This window comes from Mercenaria mercenaria, chromosome 1 (genome assembly GCF_021730395.1).
Source record: "Mercenaria mercenaria strain notata chromosome 1, MADL_Memer_1, whole genome shotgun sequence".
Lineage (NCBI taxonomy): Eukaryota > Metazoa > Mollusca > Bivalvia > Venerida > Veneridae > Mercenaria > Mercenaria mercenaria.
Genome location: NC_069361.1, coordinates 42112204 through 42134258, shown reverse-complemented (window position 1 = coordinate 42134258; position 22055 = coordinate 42112204). Strand labels below are relative to the sequence as shown.

Sequence of the window (22055 nt, the reverse complement as noted above, 5' to 3'; positions counted from 1 at the left end):
AAAACTGAAATAGCTTTGTAGATTTCAGAAAAATGCAGTAATTTGCCATACAGTTACAGTACAAAAGAATCCAATGAAAAAGCAAACCCTGTTTAAAATGAATTGGCCCAGAAATTAAGTAATAATGGAAAAATCGCAATGGTGTCGGTATTTTCAAGGTGTCGGATTTAGGCAAATTTTCTATATCAGTTCCGATTAAAAGCACTTTTCGCAAAGGTACATTGCACCTTAAATGTCATCTAATTTACATAACAGTACATGTATCATATGCTATATGAAACTATTACAAATACGTATAAACATTCCAGATTGCTTTAGGTGGAAACGATTTTTCTACATCTGAAATTGTGCCAAGTTCCTCATTCGGCTACACATATTCAAGTTTTACTGGCTTACATTTGGATGACGGAGAGTATACTGTTTCAGTCACGGCGATAAACGAAGTAAAAATGTACAGTAAGAGAAAATCAGCCAGTTTCTACTTACTCACGGAAAAACCTATTTTAACAGGTGAATTTTCTGTCGTTGTATCTGATATAAGTTTGAGTAAACGGTGGTATTGATATCCTTAGGAAGACCTGTGCAAAATTAAGTACTGTCCCCGTTAAAAATAGATCCCATGGATCCTTTTTCAACGTTGAAAATTGACCCCGTCAACATTTCAACATTAAATTTTGATCAAAATGTCCTTTTCCAACGTTTAGAATTGACTCCGCCAACATTTGAACATTAAATTTTGATCAATGGGGTCAGTGGGTATTGATCCAAACAGCACACTTAACAAGTTGCAACATGTCCAAAACACGGCAGCTCGCGTCATCACTAAGACACCTCGTCGCAATCATATAACACCGGTTCTGAAGGAGCTCCATTGGTTGCCAGTGAAATACAGGGTACAGTACAAAGTTCTTACCCACACCTTTAAGGCTTTACACAATCAGTCCCCTGCCTATATTAGGGATATGATAGAAGTGTGTAAACCGGTCAGAAACCTAAGATCACAAGAAACGCTGTCACTGGTTATGCCGAAAACTAAAACCATGATATATGGCAATCGCAGCTTTTCTTGCACTGCTCCAAAGCTTTGGAACTCCCTTCCCGTCAAGATCAGGGAAGCTGACACGCTAGCTGCCTTCAGAAGCCTGCTTAAAATTCACTTCTTTGTATAATATTTTGTTAATTGACCGATACATTGATGCTTTTTTTTCTTTTTCTTCATAAAACGGCGTAGAACAGTATTTTATCCTATGGTCACTTAAATACTTTTAAATATGTATGTATGTTTATCTTGTTTAATCTATACGTTTTATATTTATGAGTTTTGTTAATGTGGAATGCAGTATTTTTGTATGCGTATTTGTTTGTATTTTAGCAATTTTTCTGTTAAGCACTTTTGAACGTGTACATGTGCATGAAAAGAGTGCAATATAAATGTGGTATAATAATAATAATAATAATAATAATAATAATAATTTTCAACGAAGTAAATATTTAATGTTACTCCGGCACATTTTTATACAATCTCGCCAGGTATACGTATGTTCTTGACATCATAGAAAAAGACGTCGGACAACATTCAGCTTTTCCCGGAAGTAAAGAAAATGAAAGTACACAGGCTAAACTTAAAAACAAAAGTCGTATTTGCATTGGTCTATAGGAGAGATCGCCATGACGTCACGCATAAATACCTGTTTATCTGGTGGTGGGTAAAACAAATGTTTTTACATCGTTTGTGTATGGGATCTGAATTTTTAATTTTTGATAACTTTTTTGCTCATTTATGGATTTTAAAAATTCAAAAAGTTTTGAAATGCTTACGATTTTCATATTTTCCCATTTAAATATCTTTTTAAAATGAATAACCGTTTTAAATGACATAAGATTTTAATAGCGGCGTAGCGATCCTCCAAACTTTTAGAAAAAACACTGTAAGTTAAGCTTTCATAATTAATCCATTTAATTTCGAAATTATAATCAAAAGTAATCAATAAATTGCTTGTTTTATACACTTTCCATTGATCAAAAAATTATTGATATTATTTGTGTTTTAAGAAAGTTTAAGCCGTTAGAAAAACATCACTGTTTACAAAAAAAACATGGACGCTCGGCGTCTGCCCACACGGTCTTTGTCTTATCAGTTCTAAAAATAGAAAATACAATGGATTTGTTTACAAACACGATCTCTCCTATAGGCAGGGTTCACGTGCATTGGTCACACCGTCTAACAGCATCAGTTTCAACGGAAGCGTGAGAGGGCCACCAGGCGCTAATACGTTTTAATATCGTCGCCACTACGAAAATAATATACTTGGAAGAAAAATGATAAGCATAATAATATCAGACAAGAAACGATTAAAAAAGTCATAAATTAAAATAATGGAAAATGAATTTGTGACTTTACTAAATAAAAAACAATATTTATTAAACCATAAAACTATAGTTTATTAATGTAATTTTCGTCTTATTGGACAGTGGCGAAGAAAAACTGACTGTGAATTTATATATTGCTCCAATTGCCAAAGGGAACGACTCTTAATTTGACAAACGAAAAAGCCATACGATTTGAACCTAGAATGATTTCATGTTGCAAAATATAACATTAAACAAATTTTCTCCTGATTTCAATGTCATACGTCAAGCCTTCCTTTGGCATTGTTTGTGTAACTATATACGTGCTGATGATTTAAGGAAAAAATATAAATGAAATACAATCATAGTACTTGTTATATGTATCATATGCTTTTAGTTTCTTTTTTCCCTAATGAGTTTGTTTAACTTCGATGATTTGAACATTGCATTCAGTAGTAAGTTCATTTCGTTTATCCTGCACGAAGAAAATTTAAGTACATGTATATAGGTTACCATGAAAGCAGTTGATAACATACGGTTTCAGTACATGCAGTATTTTGTTTCTGTTTTTAATCAAGTTTTCCTTAAATGAATTCGTTTTAATCTTGTAGTGTGATATGAAATAAGGAGTAACATAATTTCTTTAAAATAAAGACACGTATCTTAAAAGTTAAAAGAAGACAGTACAGTCGAACAATCCGTCTGTAAAGACTTTCCATGGGAAATGTTATCTTTAACCGGTGATCTCTCAATACAAGTAAATTCACATTTTTTTTATAGTTACTCGGGGAAAACGTAGTGATCTCTATAAACTGGTTTTATAGTCACTGTAATGCCTTTTTATTTTTAATTTGGCCATTGCTACAGACTTAACTGTATGCTAATCAGTAAAAAGAATTAATTAGTCGTTTGCGTATAAACATTGCACTTAAACAGTCAATATCATTTACGACATATAATTATATTTTTGTATACAATTACTCCTCTATTTGTAGGAGCACCCATTGATACCACGTGGCAAGCTGGCCCGCTAAAAGCTACGGCATTATGGGTAAACGTCTTTGCTTCTGATCATCCTATATTCTATGAAGTAACCGTTCGATTGGCTGAGGGCGGCGAAGGAGACCTAATACAGTGGCAGGAAACTGCAAATACTAAAGTAGAAATTATCCTCGAGGCGGATGAGCTGTCTGGTGGCGTGACTATTCGTTTTAGTATCAGAGCAATTAACTTCTCTGGATTGTTTACGACTGTGTCTTCAGATCTGTTTGTGGCCCCTTAATAGGTTTAAGCTATGAACATTTGAAAGAAAAAACAATGTTTTCTCTATCCATATTTTCTGAAACTGTATATGAAGTACTGTGCACTGAACGTAAATATAGTAAACACTTTGTCTTAGCTTCTAAAAAATCAGTTTGTAACTGTATAAATAAAATAGATACCTTAAATTCTAAATTATTCTTTTCAAATCATGTAGTCTAGAGTTAATTTGGACTACACTTATTCTGTACCCGTCCGTTACACTGTGCCATAAAGACGTGGGATACTTGCGTTTTCCAAGGTCATGTGGTACTGTAAAGGTTTCCTTTTTACTTTTTCTAACAGTTGGCGATTTTGCGGGGGTAATTGACATATTTATTGCGCCTTAAAACAAATAAATCATCCTTGTTTGCATCCCGTCTAATAATTATTGTAAGCTTAAGATGTTTAGACCAAATAATATAAGTTGGTTTACTTTAAAATCTGCTTCCAGATATTTATGACACATGTATGTGCCAGCTTTGATACCAAAATACGACGCAAATCGATTTTGTTACTTTGAAAAGTTGTCAAGAAGTTCCGCATATATTTGATCATTTGTAAGCATTTTTATTATTTATTATAAGAAATATAAAGAGGTAAACTAACCAATAATTTTACTAAAAGTCAAATCCGGTAGGGAAAGATATATTGAACAGTTCTACCTGAAGTATTATTAAATGACAGTGATTGTATCTCAAATTCTCCGACTATAAGTATTTGTATAGCCGACGGAAAATAATTTAAAGCACATTTCACTGTTTCAGATGTGTTACATATTTTGAGGGGTGTTTTGCTGTCTAAGAATCTTGTAAGTTCTGACTCGATGTGATGTGCATGTAGGTCTGTCATGTGGTAGAACATTACTTGAATGTTATCTTCATCAATGCAATATGCTCGTGATAGAAGCAGACATTTCATCAATATCAACGAGTCCTGTCGTAAAATATTACAAAATAACGAGTTTAAGATGCTAAGGGCATCACCCCTTCATGGCCATTCAAATTTATTTTCTGTCTCTTTCAAGTTTGTTAGAGAAATATCTAACGTACAATCATCATCCTTGTTATGCAAATAAACTCCACCTTCTATATTATACGGACACTCACGCACTAATACTGCGATATGTAACATATTCATTCGCCCAACCTTATCCTATTTCTAGTACACGCTGATTTATTCATCATAATACCTGAACATGTATTTATCAAGTCTTCTTTCCCTCCTTTTATATGTCACATGACAGTCAAATGTCACCAAACTCTTCGGATTGTTTAATGTTTTGAGATGTTATCATTTTATTCAATTATGAACTTCCAGCGGTAATTGCTTCTTTTTCTCTTTGGATAAACACTTAAAGCTGTCATAGCTACATCAACGAATGAAATGCCATCAAAGCCGAGTTCGCTAAGTAAGATTAAATAATTGACATAAATGTTGATCTTCCTCTGTTGCTCCGAGTTAGAGCAGCCATTATTTCATGTAGGGGTGGGGGAAGGTTTGTGGGGAGGGGAATCATCTTTCTTGCAAATTTCGTTGTTTCAGGTTCTATGAAAACACGAAATATTGCTATATGACTTCAGCTGTCGTGTAGAACTTGGGTTGTCGTTGGGACTTATTATCACGATAAATTGATGTAAACTTACTGATAGTACACAAGGTACCATGATAAATTGATACAGAGTTGCCGGTAGTATACAAGATACCATTGTAAATTAAAATGTATCATGTATTGTAGATGATATTAATATGCTTTATAAACTTTACATTATGATATTCTCTATGCTTTTATTCGACAGTGAAAACATTTCAAGTCACAACCCTAGTATGGTTGCTTCTATTTTAGACGTTTAAGAATGGACTTCATATTGATTCTTGTGTGCAAAGTATGTCTGTTCATTAATAAACAATAAAACCTTATACTAAATTTTCATTTTTTGTGTTGTATTATATAAATCTCAAATATACATTGATCGTCAAAAGAAAACAAAGAGAAAACAAAAAATGATATCACAGTAAAATTATAGTAAAAGATACTAACGTGATCTTAATCCTATACATAGTTTCGTTAATAAAATACGCAAAAAATAAATCAAAGCAAAACAACAACAACAACAACAACAACAAAAACACGCCCCCCGCCTAATTAGTGTCATCTCTTCTTTGTTCTGAAAATATCTTTAGATGAATTTCATATTTCTGTAAATCACTGAATCTATTGCGAATCTATTGTGCAGACTTGTGTAATTTACAAGAAAGTTTATGAAAACCTAAGCCCGACAAAATGATAAATGATACGGACATTTATCAAAACACAAACAAACAAAAACAACAACAATAACAAAAAGCAGAATAAAAGCAAAACACCCATTTATTTTTTAACCGTTTCTTCACACCCAGTTTAATATTTCTTATGATTAGCATAGAAGGATATCTTGTTTTTAAACTGCTTTTATACTAAATCTGATTATGAAATGTGCTCTCCGAAATTTGTATTCAATGTTGTATCTTTTTGATATTTAAATATTGTTTATTATGGTGGACACTGCAATGTCAAGTCTCAATATAAAGTGACGTTACAAAACACATGTAGAGATAGTGGTAGTTTTTTTAAAGCAAGAATATGATGAACAGCATGAAAGCATCTTGATGCAAGCCTGGCCATAAATATGCACACGCATGATTTCATTGAAAAAAAAAAGCTTGTGTCTCACACGTTTTATGAAAGCTATTCTTGTTCTAAAAGAATCTGGCAGACATCTAGAAATTTAAACTGGTAATTATGGATAAACGCTTTAAAAATAGTTTTTGTTCTGAGTGTGATGAAGATACAGACATATATTAATATTTCCAGAAACGCTCATCATGCGGTATACTATTCGTTTGGTATAAGAAAAAAAATAAAAACGTTAAATGAGCCGTGCCATGGGAAAACCAACATAGTGGGTATGCGACCAGCATGGATCCAGACCAGCCTGCGCATCCCCGCAGTCTGGTCAGGCTCCATGCTGTTCGCTTTTAAAGCCTATTGGAATTGGAGAAACTGTTAGCGAACAGCATGGATCCTGACCAGACTGCGCGGATGCGCAGGCTGGTCTGGATCCCTGCTGGTCGCAAAGCCACTAGATCTATGTTGGTTTTCCCATGGCATGGCTAAAATAATCACTTTTTCTTTCTTTTATTGTAGGATTGAATATGAAATTATATTTTAGTACCATTTCAAAAACCTAAAGTCGACTTTATGTTGCAATGCGTCTTACGATAAAAAGAAAAGAAAGTAATCCTAGTCCTGGAGAACAAAATTTTGATCTGATAAAGCTAATTGTTGTTGCACAATCTGACGTTCATATACATCTTTTTAATTCCAGTTTTACGACGGTTTTTACGTTACCTTGTTTAGCTCTATGATGTTACATTTATTAAACATAATGCAGCCGAAACGTTTATGTTACTGGTTAGTTACACAAATACATTAAAACATCTTAAGACTACTCTACAGTAAATATAAATGTAGAAAGAACAAACAGATGAGAAATCTAAAAGAAGGTAAATACAAATGTACATTAAATCAAAATGAATTAAGCAAGTTAACTTCATTTAATAAACTATTTATGTTTCAAAATCAAGAGAAAATTGTTCAATAATGCTCTTTTCCTATCCCAAGTTACGAACTTGCACGTACACAATGTAAGTCTGGTGTTCAATATTAGTCAGATGAATCTAACATCCATCAGTTTCCGTTGGTTCGATTTGACTGATCGACAATACACTCTGAAAGACACAATATGACAAAAATCAGTATACACCTTTTCATAAACATCTACAAAAATGAAATGTTGTTCTTATAACTGTCACAAATAACGTGTAATTTAAACTGTATCACTAAACAATATACACCTAGACTAAGCAACCAAGTATAATAGAAGTCTCAGTTTGACTTACTCATGTCGAAGACAAACATACAATCGAATGTAATATTTTTCGTTTCACTTTTCCATCAATAATGCTTGATCGGGGCATATCACATTTTAGCTCATTGTGGCGGTATGGTCCGTTTGGGCTTGTGTACGGCTTGTAAATTTCACACTGCCAATTAAATAGAGGTTCTTATACAGTTATATAAAGTTTAGTCGTAAGCATTATAGGAAAGTACTGTTTAGCATCAGTATAATTTTGTAAACAAATGTCATATTACGTTCGCATGGTGAAATCCAAGTTGAAATTCTTCCGGTGGTGTGACCATTGGTACATCACGCATCTAGAAGGAAAACAAGTACACTGTATTACTATTAACAGGACAAGCTGATCATTTACATGCCTTGTAAACAACAGAGCTACCTCTGTCAAAGGTATACGGTAAATTGCTCTGTCGCAACTTCCGAGGTAGTACATGTCGCGATAAACGAACGAAGGTGAGTGCCATCATTTTGCTTTGTATTTTTTACAAGCATTGTATCGAATATCGAAAATCGGGGAATGGTAGGTGATGTAGACTTGATTTAACTTTACAGAGAACTTCACTAATTTATTGTTGATTTGTATCGTCTTGCCGCTCCCACATTCATTTCAATTGATTTCGGCAGTTCTCTGTCACCTTTGGACTAAAAAAATATATACATAATCTTTTTAAGCAAGACATCTGTGATGATACTGAAAGAAATAAGATTATCATTTATAATCTTGACACATGGCTGTGTATTTATTTATGAAATAATATGTTGAAATTTTATCTGTTTTCATTCGAATTTAAAGGGAATTATGTAGTTATTATTTGTCTGTCAAATTAAGCACAGCATTGATAAATAGATTGCGGGGCCGTGAGCTCTATCACAAGGTGGCGAGGCAGCGATCTGACAGATGACATTGTGTCTGAAATCATTCACCCTCCACCTCTGATTCATGTGGAGAAATTGTCAGTTACTTGTGCAGAATATGTTTGTACTAGCACACAATCCATCAACACAAGTTAGATTATCTGCCACCATAGCATAAAACGTTCAAAAACGGCAAAAAACTCAAAACAAACAAAACCAATTCAGATCTAACTTCAAGGTATCCGATGAATCAATATTCTGAAATGTGTTTAAGCTGTGTTAATGACTATTACTCCCGTGAACATAGTTGAAATACAAAGACACACAAATTGCACCTAAAACAATCACCAAATTACAAATAGATGTGTAGGAACTGGATCGTAACAATTGCCCTTTGAATTGAGGAATTCAACCCGGTTTTAACCTTTACCCTGCTGCTAAATTCTAGAATGGACTGGTCCATCATTCGGTTTTGACAACACCGCTTATTATTTAAAGGGGTGTTTGTCACTTGATCAGACCGTGAAGGCAGCCTCAATTGCCGCCAGCAGGCTAAAGGTTAATGATGAAACTCCGATGAACCAAATTAAAAGGACATAAGTTTAAATCGCCTTCCGGTACTTCTCATATTAGCAATTTTAACTGTTATAGAAGGTCAGGTTTAGAAGACCCCGCTACATAATTTATGAGTCAAGAAGGATCAGTTCGTTAAATGTTGGCCAAAAAGTGAGTAATGTGTCCACTCTATTTTCATGATGCATATCATGTCCTTTTAAAACAACATGTTCAAATGTTATATTGTAATTTTTAATTGCTTTGAATATATTTGCAAACGTCACAATTACACTAGACTCTCTTGACTGTTCTCCATCATCTTTTAAGTTACAAGTATATTCTGAAAACTTTGTACATTTTCGAGTTGTGCAAAAGTCCCCAGTACGCTTTATTTGTTCAAACTATTCTTTTTCAATGATAATGCCTTTTTCATACAGTTCCATATTAATCACAAATACTTTTGCAATTTTTGCAGTTGCAATGTAATTGTAAAATTAAATAAATAGCATATTTTCTAACGCTTTTATGTATAAGAACGGTCACGTGACTGGCAAAAAGTGTTCAGAAAATAGAGCGCTCTACTTGAGTAGCAAGTACAAATAATTAATTTGTTATGCTTTTCTGTTGTGCCGTGTTCCAAATAAGTTCGTGATTTTTTGCGAGTGGTATACATCTACCTTTCTGAATGTTTATTCTAACTTGATCGCGGAAATATATGATTTGCCGCTTAACCTTTCTGGCAAGACTGGTGCACAGCGGTGCAGGCTGGATAGACCCGTGCAGTCCCCGGTAATCCAAATAAAGGCCTAGCCTGTTGCTAGCGGTGCAACGGTTAACGGCGCAAATGTAAAACGAATTGCCGCTATGTCAAGCAGCAAAAGTGTTATCTTCGGTTCGAAAATCTTTGTAAAGAAAATATTTTATATTCACAGACAATAATATACGCATATACGTTTGCGAATCTAGCAATCGGCGCTGTTAAGTTTACTGTTGTAATCCCAATCACTATAAAGTATGTACATTGTAAGATTATATTGTTTAAAGTATGCCCACTGTTAGTATACTTTCATGTTGTCTATAACCTATGTTATCAATTACACATGTTATGTAGGATATAAATACAACCCACAGAACTGTATTCAGATACTATTACATAGAAAGATATTGAACAATTGTGTACATTACTGATACAATATGTGTATACTCATTACCTCCTCAGCCGAACAGGAGGGCCTGCATTCATTCATCGCTCCCGTGTTCACTGCTTTTGGTTCTGGGTGGTCTCTTTTACCTTTGAACTGACAGAATAATATACAACCTCTTTACAATAGTTAACATTTTAAGGTGAAACGTATTACATAATTGCTTGTTTAGTTAATGCTAAACATATAGTTTTTATGTTTTAATATGAAACAATGTATGGAAATTATTTCTGCTTGGTATCGATTTTTAACAGAAGTTAAAAGTCTTTGACAGAACACGCTGTGTTTTATATTCCTATTAAACGATTCCACATTTGATTTGCAAAGAATACAATCACTTTATAATATCTGATACTTGCAGTACAACGGTAACATGTAGATCTTGATGTTTTGAATAGCTTGGCTACCGAATGTACTGGAAGTGAGCATTGTATACGGTAATAACTATAAAGAAAACGCATAACATTAAACATTCGGTTGCAATTAGAAATGTTACTCGTTTATTTACCATTTTCAATGCTCTCTTCGCTTTGTAAAGCATTATCGGCGGAGCAGGTTGATCATCATATTCTGGACTTTCCGGTATCTAGACAAAATGGACATAAGTGTTACATTATGCGGTTTGTTATATTATAATTAAATAAGCATTTCAATCGAGGTACAGTGGTTATGATCGCTGACTTCAAATCACTTGCACCGCAGCGAGTGTTAGTGTTCGAAACATCGCTTAGGTGTAAATTTGTTCATGTGAGAACGCAATCAAGCTGGCTTATGGGAGGTCGGTGGTTCTACTCAGGTGTCCTTCCGTGATGAAATAATGATCAGAGATGCACCTTGGGTCTTTATAAAACTTTAAAATCTGGAAAGTCGCCTTTTACTGTGTCGGTGTGACGTTAAACCCAAGTCTTATATGACCAGGCAACGAATGTTTTAATCATCACAACGATATTATGTTAACGTCACGTCGAAGTGATATTTAGCGCAATGTACGCATCGAGAAATAGCGCTTTGATTTTGATCAAATATTTTACTTAAAAGACGTTTAAAACGAAATGTTACATATAACACAACTGTCTTAATTAATATACACATATTCTGGGTTGGTAATTCGCTGTGCAGAATAATTTCCCATCATTGGCGCTTTCATTGAACTATTCCGCAAGACGTATCGCCATGTCTGGCCCAGACGTGCAAAAACAAATTTTTCGACGATTTACCATTTGGCGCAATACATCCGCGAAGAAACATTTGAACTATCTTTTACAATAAAAGACGTAAAGATTAAAATCGAAACAAGATATAGCAAAGCCGTGTTTTAACACTATATACTCCGGCCGTAATACGTCGTACGAAATAATTCACTCGGGCTACACCCTCGTGAAATTATTACGCTCTACGTTTAATCGCCAATCGTGTATGAATAATGTTAAACATTGTACAGCTATAAATTATTTTTGAATTAAAAGTGTTTCAGACAAAGCGAAATGTTTCATCCAATATTCACTGGTTGTAGTACTGGAGATAATTTAATGGAATGTATTCCTAAATTAGCGTGACCAAGCTAAAATGTTCAGCGTATCAATTCCTCAAATGTAAAGCAATATGTCAGGAAATTTTAAATGAAAACAAGAAATGAAATTTATTGTCTTAGATAAAATTATTAAAGCAGCATAAGATAAAAATATAGAGACAAAACACTTACTGGAGGGATAAGTTTAGAGGGATCAAAACGTCTTGCTGCTGGAGTCTTGAAAATATACAAAAAAGAGTGTAATATATACATTAACCATTTTAGACCGGAGTAGTTGAGCGTCAAAAGTATCTACGATATTGAAACAGTTTATGTTGAAAGCTTTCAAGACATATGCGAACATTAGCAAATTTAGCGCAATTTAAGTAACAAAATTTGCACCTACAAAACCCACGAGTTTGAAAGATTTGATTTCGCAATAAATATTGCAATAAATGACAGTCAGAAATAACATCTGACAGGTAAATGAGTAATTAACAATTGTACGTCCATATGTATCTCAGTGTGCCTTACTTGTTAATACAAATATTGATACTTACAGAAATGGGAACAACTTCGTTTTCTGCATAAATCAGCCTTCGCCTTAAAAGAAACACAGACAACACAATAAGTCTCTGACTGTATGACTCTTTTTGTTTAAAAGTAAAAACAAATACATCATGTACGTAACATATGTCTACTCTCTCTATCTTATAAAGTATTAAAAGAGTGTAGATGGATATTTTTGAATTGTCAATATATATTGTATATATATATTGTATCTTTAAATGTATTTTTCTATGTGTAAAATTCTTGTCTATGATATAATTTGAAAAACTCTTTTTTTTTTAAATTGTTTTTTTTTTATTTTCACATTGAAATTTCACATTTATGTTAACAAAGATATTCCGCAAGTTTTATATTAGTCCATCCACAAATATCGTTAAAATTGAATTTGATCGAAAATTGATGTCCAAAATGCCTGAAATCTATAGTTAAAAATTCGTTTTTTTTCAATATTTTAGAATTTCAAAATTAATCGAACAGTTTCGGAAAATCAAAATGTTCTTATAATCATCTTCGGTGATAAACTATGAAGGGTATTTTGTTATATGTCATAAGAAATACAAAAGGAAAAGAAACCAAACAAAACATGTTTTTACAGAAAAGTTGGATCAAACAGTAAGTTGTTTTAACAGCTGTGTCACTAAACAGCATTGAGAACATTAAGCTTAAATTTTATATATGTTAGACTAAAGAGGCTCACCATTTAAATTTCCGCTTTAGTACAATTACGACAATTATGATTATCGCAGCAACAAGCACAGCGGAAATTACTGTTGATATAATAGAAAACTCCCATATTTCAAGGGAAAGTTTGCAAATAATGTCGCTGGATTTACAATAACAACTATAGCTGCCAACGGTATTTTCGCACTCTTTCCTGGATTCACATAAACCAAGATTACATTCATTCACGTCATTTTCACAGTATGGACCTTTCCATGACACCGGACATTCACATGTATAATACAGATCAAAATTTCCAATCCTTCGGGAATCGCTACATGTATAATCCAGAGGACTCTTACCTGCAGAAAAAATAATATGATAAAGACAATTTCTTCATTAGATTAAAATCAAAGGAAAGTTTGAACAATACAAAGAATTTTCACTTGACGAAATTTTGCACTTTTGCGCTTTACGTAGGGGTAACAGACTTGACCGCAGAATGTTAACTAAGGTTGAAGTTATAAGACATTTAAATCAATATCGTCACTATGAGTCTGTATTAAAAGATTACCAGTGCAAGACAAATCACTTTCACAACTCCTTCGCTAAAAATGAAACTTTGACTAATGCGCATTATACCTGATCGTAAGGGTTTCATAATTAATAAGCAATAAACTATTCCTCAGTCATATTGACTATCATTTGGTCAAATTTAGGTTAATATATGAAAAAATGTTATTATCAACCAATTCAAAGCTTATATTTTATAGTGTGCCAATATCGGAGGAAAATGTGACTTCTGGTGGCATTTTTGTTAATGCACGGACATTAGTATAAAAGTGGTCCTTAGGGTGAAACATCAAAATAAAAAGGGGCTGTCGCCGTCTGTGGTTTCTCGGTACTGTATAATTGGTCAAAGGTCAAATGAGTGCAACAAATAAACTATGCAACTGTGTAGTCGTTTTATTTACACCTTACCCCCTCAATTGACTTAAATATTGTGTTTCAACGCATTTAAGTATTTCATTTATAATATTGATAAAATGTCAAGAAAAAATATGTCTATGCTTATTGTCATATTTATCATAGTATGTCTATATCTCTGGAAAAACTGGCCTCCAATGGCAAAGTGTGTTACTGCTTGACATATATGCTAATCTTTATATGGATCATCTGCAGAAATCATTTTGGTACTGTCATATCCATGGGTCATTTCAAAGTCATTTAAAGGCCACAGATAGGCCAAATGTCAAAATTGAACACTAGAAAACGTACTCCTAATGTACTAAAGATTGCAAAATTATATATACATATATATATAATGAAATTTAGAATAGCATTAACACGACTGAGATTGTCAGCACATAAATTATTTATAGAAACAGGCAGATGGCACAAGCCGAACAAAATCCTAAGAAATGAAAGGAAATGTCTGATATGTAATAACCTAGAGGACGAATTTCACTTTTTACTAGAATGTAAACTATACAAAGGCCCCAGAGCGAAGTATATACATAAATATTACTGGAAAAACCCAAACATACCAAAATTTACAGAACTGTTATCAATTGAAAACATTTCTACCCTGAAAAAACTGTCCACTTTTGAATACAGGGCTTTTGAAATTCGTAAAACTATCTATTACCCTTAACACACTTTTCTCCTCTCTGATATTATATCCAGATAATTACATGTTTATGTAGGTTCCCACTTAATTAGTATGTAGTTAATATGTTCAGTGATTTGTGTTAACTGACAGAACTGTTTATGATCAAGACAAATGGTAGTATATCTAGATAATTATATGTTTATGTAGGTTCCAACTTAATTATAACGAGTTTAGTATGTAGTTAATATGTCCAGGGATTGGTGTTAACTGACAGAACTGTTTATGATCAAGACAATTGTTTAAAGATATGTAAAATTGCATAGGTATACATCTGAGCTTATGTGTATTTGTAAAATCATTTATTTTTCAGACCGCCATTGACATTACTACGTTGTATTTGAATGCTATATGATTATATGTTATATGTGAACTCATGGGTTTGTAACCTTTTGTTAATAATCTATCTATCTATCTGTCTATCTATCTATCTATCTATATGTATAGTGAGATATTAAAGAAAAAAACATCAACGAAATGCCTTTCAAACACACTGGATCCCGGAAGGATACAAGAACATAAAGATAAAATTATAGAGCCTTATGAAAGCGCTCGGGTTTATAATTAAACTTTTGACACTGTTTGAACATATATTTTCTCATACTCTCTCTCCCCCTCTCTCTCTCTCTCTCTCTCTCTCTATTAAAATGATAATATAACCGCATTTCTTTCATTTTAGGCAGCAATAAAATTGAATTTAAACTCTGCACTGACTTAAAATAAAGAACGTTGACTTATTTTTTAAACTCAAGTAAATCATTTTAATTATGCTATTTAATTGAAAGTTGCTTATTGTTGCGGACGGTCGAGTTTAGCGACTATATCAAAATATTCGACCTTAATGTTTCTAGGTTGGAGTTAGAATTCTGTCTTATTAAATCCGTTTACTTGAGAAACCCTAGAAAAATGAGTTTTATTTTGTGTTTTATAATTGTTTACCAATAGTTTGATGTTTCTTTTATTAAAATTATTGGTATAATGAATTCTGTGCAAACGTTTTGGATAGTGGCTATCACTTTGAAAGTTGTCTCTACTTGAGCTTGAGGGAATACCATAAATTATACAAAATTTATAAAAAACGGCACGGTTAAAGTTGTTTAAAAATTGCAATACAGTGCGAAACACGGCCAACTTTAAGAATATACCAAGCAAATGCCATTTTTAAACATTACTATTAGGGGTCCAATACCTTATATTTTTAGATATCTTGTAAATATGTTTACTCATGACTTTAGAAACCGCCCGTGGTGGGCGAAGACCCTAGGTGCCCTTCCGTGCATTATACCATCACACATCACCGTAAGCCAACTGGATTGCCTCCACAAATGAAAAATTCAACACCCTGAGCGAGGCTAGAACGCACACCGGTAAAAGGCAAGTGGTTCGAAATTAGCAAATTTACCCACTCAGCCATGGAGGTCTCGTTATGGAATTGATCATCAAAGTGGCTTATGTTTTATCGTCTCATAATAATTAAATAATAAATTTCGCTAAGCCGCTAACCTGATAATACTGAAACAGTGACGAAGTGCCACGTCCAATAAACATTTATAATTGATATCATTTAAGTCGGTGAAAAATATATGACAGCGTTATTTTAAGCTAATACTCTTTTGACAGATAAAATGTATGAAATTTTCGCATTTTCAAACGTAAGAAGAAATTGTACTTCTGTGAATCTAGATTTGAGAATACTTGCAGAGGGACGAAAATAATCATAAAGGAGGCTCCTCGGGTAAGATATTAGAAATAAGATATCTATCTATAATCAATAAAATCTATGATCAAAATCTTTCTATTCTGTGGCAATATAATTCGTATTATAATGATGATTTTATGTAAGTTTACTTATTGTTCAGCGGCCTTTTTACCACACATAAAGAACGCATGGGCATTCCAATAAACATTCCAATAAACAAAATTGGACGACTAACGGTGTTGTAAATTAAGCTATACAGTGTAAATATAGCTTCCTAAATCACACTCCTTTCTATTGTGTGTAAATTTCGCCAAAAAGTAGTATCTCAAGTGCGTATCGAATATGATCTGCCCATTAAGGATGGCATGCCGTTCCAATAGTCATGTTCGTTCGGACAAAAATGTTTTCTATCATATAGAATTTGTCTAAATCCTTTATTTAATACCCTCAGAATATACTTATAAAATTAGAAAAAAGAGAATTGGCCTTTGACAAGTTTTCATAATGGGAGTCTACTTGAAAATCACTAGTTTGAAGACATTTTCGGAAATACAACTTTTTTTTGATAAAGATTTGACTGAAACTTCTCAGATTCTTAAATCAACATATGGCCAAACTATGTTGAAAATTATAGGTCTGTGCGCTATTTTTGAGATATTTGTCCATGTTTAAAGAGATCTGATCACTTGAAGCTGCTTTTAAGACATTATCTTGCCAGTTTTTAAATAACAGTTTATGTAGATAAAGACAGTTACGTTGCCATTTTAATAGATATACGTACACGTTAACTTAAATTCATGTAATGTTTTCCGTTTCTTTATGCCGAGTCCAGTCTATAATATTCGGATAAATTACTTTACATCATACCTACTGGTTTATTAAACTTTTTTAATACAATAAGCTTACTTATGCAACTTCCATGCACGCATTTGTTCTCAATGATGACTGCATTAACTGTAATAACATCCGAATATGTCCCATTTTCATCTTGGGCAACAAGCTTTATTTCATCAATTCCTGTGTATGTTGTGTTCAACAGCGTAAATTTTATATATGTACCCCGCCATTCAATATTCTTGGGCGAGGTTTCAACACCAGCTCGAGAACACTGAAATACATGTATACATATATATAATATGAGCAATTTATGTGTAAATCTAATGTTGTTTGCACGTGAGTATTCATTCAATTCGAAAATGCAATTCTTGGGATGATAGAGAGAAATATAAAAAAACGACAACAAAGTAAGTCAGTGATATTTTCGCAATATTCCTTGTGAGCGTGTGTATAAATTCAAAATATAACTTAATCACGGAATGTACTCGTGATTTGAAAGACTGCATATTGACTTGTTCACGACAACCTGATTTCATATAATGGTTACCCATGGTTGTGATAATTATCCGGCATTCAGCTTGAAGGAAATGATATGATGCTAGTATCCTTACAAGTTTTAAAGTAACAACAGAAAATAGATATTGCATGTTCAGCTTACATCTGTCTCACTGCAACCAATTATTTCAAACATTGTCTGCCTGTTGACATTGTATAGTTCAAACATCCCAGTGCCACTTGCGTTCGACAGTATTGTAAGGTTTTGTTGCCCGTCGATATCGTAAGCTATTATTATTCCTACATCATGTGAAATCACTTCACCTTCTTGGTCTTTGTAAATCTATGAACATATATTAAACATGTTCCATTAAATCCCACATAATATTAAATGCGTTAAGCGGATTTAGAAAATCACGCTTTTCAAATTCAAAATCTATACTTCTAATCAATAATATCATTATTTGGAGAAATTAAGTGGACTGCCTATTTCAACTTTACTAATGTAGGGTTAACGCACGTTTTTTTTGTGTAACAACATCTGCAGAATCCCAAGGGATTGGTTGGTGCACGAGCCCGTAGGGCATGTTTTATTTATGCATTTCCAGGGCATACAGAAACAATGCATATTTTATACATGTCGAACGGACATTCTTGTTGTGGTAATTTCTTTAATATTAAATATATGTAAAAAAAGCATGACTCCCCCTTTTTCCGATATATCGGTAGGAAGTTTAGCTTTAGAGGCTCGGAATTATGAGAAAAGGGCATATATACACGGCATCCTGTCTTTACACAATTTGCAGGTGAGGTGCCGACAGAACACAATTCTGCTTGGTTTAAATTAATAGTCTGTCCCTTACGCTTTTTAAATGTAAATATTGTCGTTTAATAGAAACTGGTATCGATACCTATATTCTTCATGTCGTTAAATGAAATCTCTAGGCTAGAAAATTTTGCTTTGCACCCCACCCCATCGCGATCAAAGTTTGATAAACACAAAAATTTGAATTTTTCCAACATAGATATAATCAACTTAGATTGGATTTATAAACTCAAACATGGTTGGTGAGATCTACAAATAAATTGAAAAATATATAATAAATACCTTCTGTTCATCAAATGTTCATTAACTATGGAAAAATCCTTCAAACTTTTCACTTCGTCATGTTTATGCTTTACATTACACACCATTACTACATCAGTAGACTGCATAGATGTGTAAAGTAGACACAAACATTTTTCAAAAGTTTTAGTGTAAGATTTAAAGTCAGCATGTCAACTTTCTCGACTCAAATTAATTTGGAAAACGAAATTGTATTTTTGTAAATGTTGTTTGCCTATCATTTTCAGGGATTAAATCGCCGCGGCGTGTAAACTTACTTCGAGTCAAATACGCGTAATAATACAATAATAAGGAACGTCAATGCAGTCGCGTATCAAGAGAGGTAGCGCTTATTACAAGTTAAAGTAAAGTTAGGTTGAAAAATGATATTTTTAATAAAAATGCAGATGAAAAGATTTCATAAATCTCGGACCTTTCGACTTCGGCCAAAATTGATTCGGGATCCATAATTTAATTACGTTGGACCCGCAACAGCATATTCAAAACGTTCACCAACAGCGCGTGCTCACGAGAGCTCCTTGTTTGTACACGTTTTTTTCCCTGTTTGTGCATGCCCGAAATCGGCAAAAAACAAAGGTTTTATGCAAGAATGTCTCTTTCTTTTCACGCACTCCTAATTTATAAAATTTACAAAATATAGTAAAGTTAAATATTTTTGCATTAAGTATTTACGCCTAACAGTTTGATTATGAAGACTGTACTATACATTTATTATGTCCAACATCAGTAATATGACGTCGGGCTCTATTCTTTGTTTACATCATTGCCAATAACCACTGAACAGAATAACAACCTTATTGTATGTTTGATGTTATATATTATTTTGTTAAATATACCTTAAACAAAATTAGATAAAACGTTGAGAAACTAACCATGACATTTTCTGTAGGATCCTCATGTAGTAAATAGCCTCCCTCCAAGGAATAAAGCGATATAAACGGTGGGTTGTTAACATGCACAACTTCTACCGTTATATTATACATAGACTGAGATGAAATAACATCAGCAGACTCTGGCATATCATTTAACATGACCTGAATAACGCTTATGCCGTAACAATTTTCGCACAATGTAATATACAGGCTGAAAAAAAAAAACAACGTCAGCATACAGTGCATTTACTGATATAGATGACCTTTACACGTTTCATCTCTTGCAACTCGGACTAATTCTAGGTACTTCTGGATTTATAAAGATATTTGCATAGATATTTTCATATGAAAACCTGATAGATAGTTTGATAACATCTTCTATTGTACTAGTATTAGATGAAAGATGAAAAATGTGTTACAAAAGACGATATATCTACAACCTGTTTTCGTAAATGCTGACATTTCCGTAAGAAAATCTGACTTCTTGCGATATCGAAAATACAACATCGTCACCTTCTAAATCATCTGCCTTCAGTACGAATTTCGCATTTACTGCAAATAAAAAAACAGCCATTCACAGTACTTTTGAATGGGAAAATGATGTGAATGATGTATTTAATGATTTCGTTGTACAATCTCATTAATTCAATGCTCGGAATAAACATGGCATTAGATTCCATTTCTGAAATGGATTAATAGTTTATTGTGTTAACTTCTCTGCAGCGAGTAAATTAGGAAATATTTTGTTTTAAATAGTGCCTGTCGTTCGCAATATAAATTACAAATAAGTGGACCATGATGGTCCTGAATCGGTCACCTGTCCCAACATAACCCAGTTCTGAGTATGACGTCGTTTTTTCTATTATTTGACATAGTGACCTAGTTTTTGAGCTCATGTGACCCAGTTTTGAACTTGACCTAGATTTCATCAAGATAAAAATTCTGACAAATTTTCATGAAGATCCATTGAAAAATATGGCCTCTATAGAGGTCACAAGGTTTTACTATTATTTGACCTAATGACCTAGTTTTTTAAGGCACGTAATCCAGTTTTTAACTTGAACTAGATATCATCAAGGTGAACATTCTGACAATTTTTCATGAAGATTTCTTGAAAAATATGGCCTCTAGAGAGGTCACAAGGTTTTTTTTTAGACCTACTGACCTAATTTTTGACCGCACGTGACCCAGTTTCGAACTTGATCTAGATATCATCAAGATTAACATTCTGACCAACATTCATGAAGATCCATTGAAAAATTTGGCCTCTAGATAGGTCAAAAGGTTTTTGTATTTTTAGACCTACTGACCTAGCTTTTGCCGCAGTTGACCCAGTTTCAAATCTGACTTAGATATCGTCAAGATAAAAATTCTGACCAATTTTCATACAGATCCCTTGAAAAATACGGCCTCTAGAGAGGTCACAAGGTTTTTCTATTATTTGACCTAATGACCTAGTTTTTAAACGCACGTAATCCAGTTTCAGACTTGATCTAGATATTATCAAGATAAACATTTTGACCAATTTTCATGAAGATCCATTGAAGAAGGGAGGTCGCAAGGATTTTCTATTTTTAGATCTGCAGACCTAGTTTTTGATCGCACATGACCCAGTTTCAAACTTGACCTAGATATTATCAAGATGAGCATTCTGATAAACTTTCATAAAGATCCCATGAAAAATGTGACCTCTAGAGTGGTCACAAGCAAATGTTCATGCACGCACGGACGCACTGACGACGGACGCGGACGCCGCGCGATCACAAAAGCTCACCTTGTCACTTTGTGCTAAAAAAGCTAAAAGTTAAATTTACAAGCTACAAACTATTGAAATCAAGTTTAAGAAATGTACCTGCGTCTTCATCAATAACAATGTACAATGGCTCAAGAAGCGTAGGGGCAGTATTTTCTATTGTTGTGGTCATGGATACAACGGCAAACTGAGTTTCCTTCCAGAAATATTTTTCCACAATATCACTGAAATTTGTCCTGCGTGTGTCACATACCTGTTGCGAAGTTATAACTGGACATATTTTACCTATATAAACGTTATCTCTCGTTTTATATCAGTAACGTACAAAAAAGAGATCAGAACCAAAGTAAGGTTTGAATAAATTCTTCCCACACAAGTACAAATCATATCAAATTGAAATTGTCATACTAAAAAATTCAGTTACGTAATGACATTAAGCTGCGGGACATTCTTAAACTAAATACAGAAACAAAAAGCGTTGGTCAATGATCATGATCTTTTTAATTACTCTATTGTCGTGCCAAGCATCTACCTGACATTCCTTTGACTTGCTGAAATTGTGTCACACCTATTGAAAATCCGTTATAATCTACTGCATTTTTAGACATTAACGTTCAGTTACTATCACCATCAAAACAAGATACT

At 33.4% G+C, this 22055-nt stretch overlaps 2 protein-coding genes across 2 annotated transcripts in view; one reads left to right on the top strand and one right to left on the bottom strand.

The window, feature by feature from the left end:
- The first annotated feature begins 289 nt into the window (after positions 1–289).
- LOC128555177 (uncharacterized) lies at positions 290–3671 on the top strand. The gene is made up of 2 exons (XM_053536768.1): positions 290–510; positions 3345–3671. The coding sequence occupies exons 1-2, from the start codon at positions 450–452 to the stop codon at positions 3629–3631; spliced, it is 348 nt and encodes a 115-aa protein (XP_053392743.1). The 5' UTR covers positions 290–449; the 3' UTR covers positions 3632–3671.
- Positions 3672–5571: 1900 nt separating this feature from the next.
- LOC123523178 (uncharacterized) overlaps positions 5572–22055 on the bottom strand; it is a 125635-nt gene continuing 109151 nt past the window's right edge. Inside the window, exons 126-137 of the mRNA XM_053543101.1 lie at positions 21510–21663; positions 20098–20209; positions 19658–19868; positions 17823–18002; positions 17234–17435; positions 12997–13321; positions 12290–12332; positions 11922–11966; positions 10728–10805; positions 10229–10315; positions 7844–7906; positions 5572–7419 (exon numbers count right to left, since the gene is read on the bottom strand). Coding sequence (XP_053399076.1) covers positions 7369–7419; positions 7844–7906; positions 10229–10315; positions 10728–10805; positions 11922–11966; positions 12290–12332; positions 12997–13321; positions 17234–17435; positions 17823–18002; positions 19658–19868; positions 20098–20209; positions 21510–21663 — 1551 coding nt within the window. The 3' untranslated portion in view covers positions 5572–7368. The remainder of the gene's footprint in view (positions 7420–7843; positions 7907–10228; positions 10316–10727; positions 10806–11921; positions 11967–12289; positions 12333–12996; positions 13322–17233; positions 17436–17822; positions 18003–19657; positions 19869–20097; positions 20210–21509; positions 21664–22055) is intronic.

Bases quoted from the DNA above. Each gene is read 5' to 3' on its own strand.
- LOC128555177 (XM_053536768.1), top strand. From the start codon at position 450: ATGTACAGTAAGAGAAAATCAGCCAGTTTCTACTTACTCACGGAAAAA. The intron at 511-3,344 runs GTGAATTTTCTG...CTCTATTTGTAG, and splicing joins GGAAAAACCTATTTTAACAG to GAGCACCCATTGATACCACG.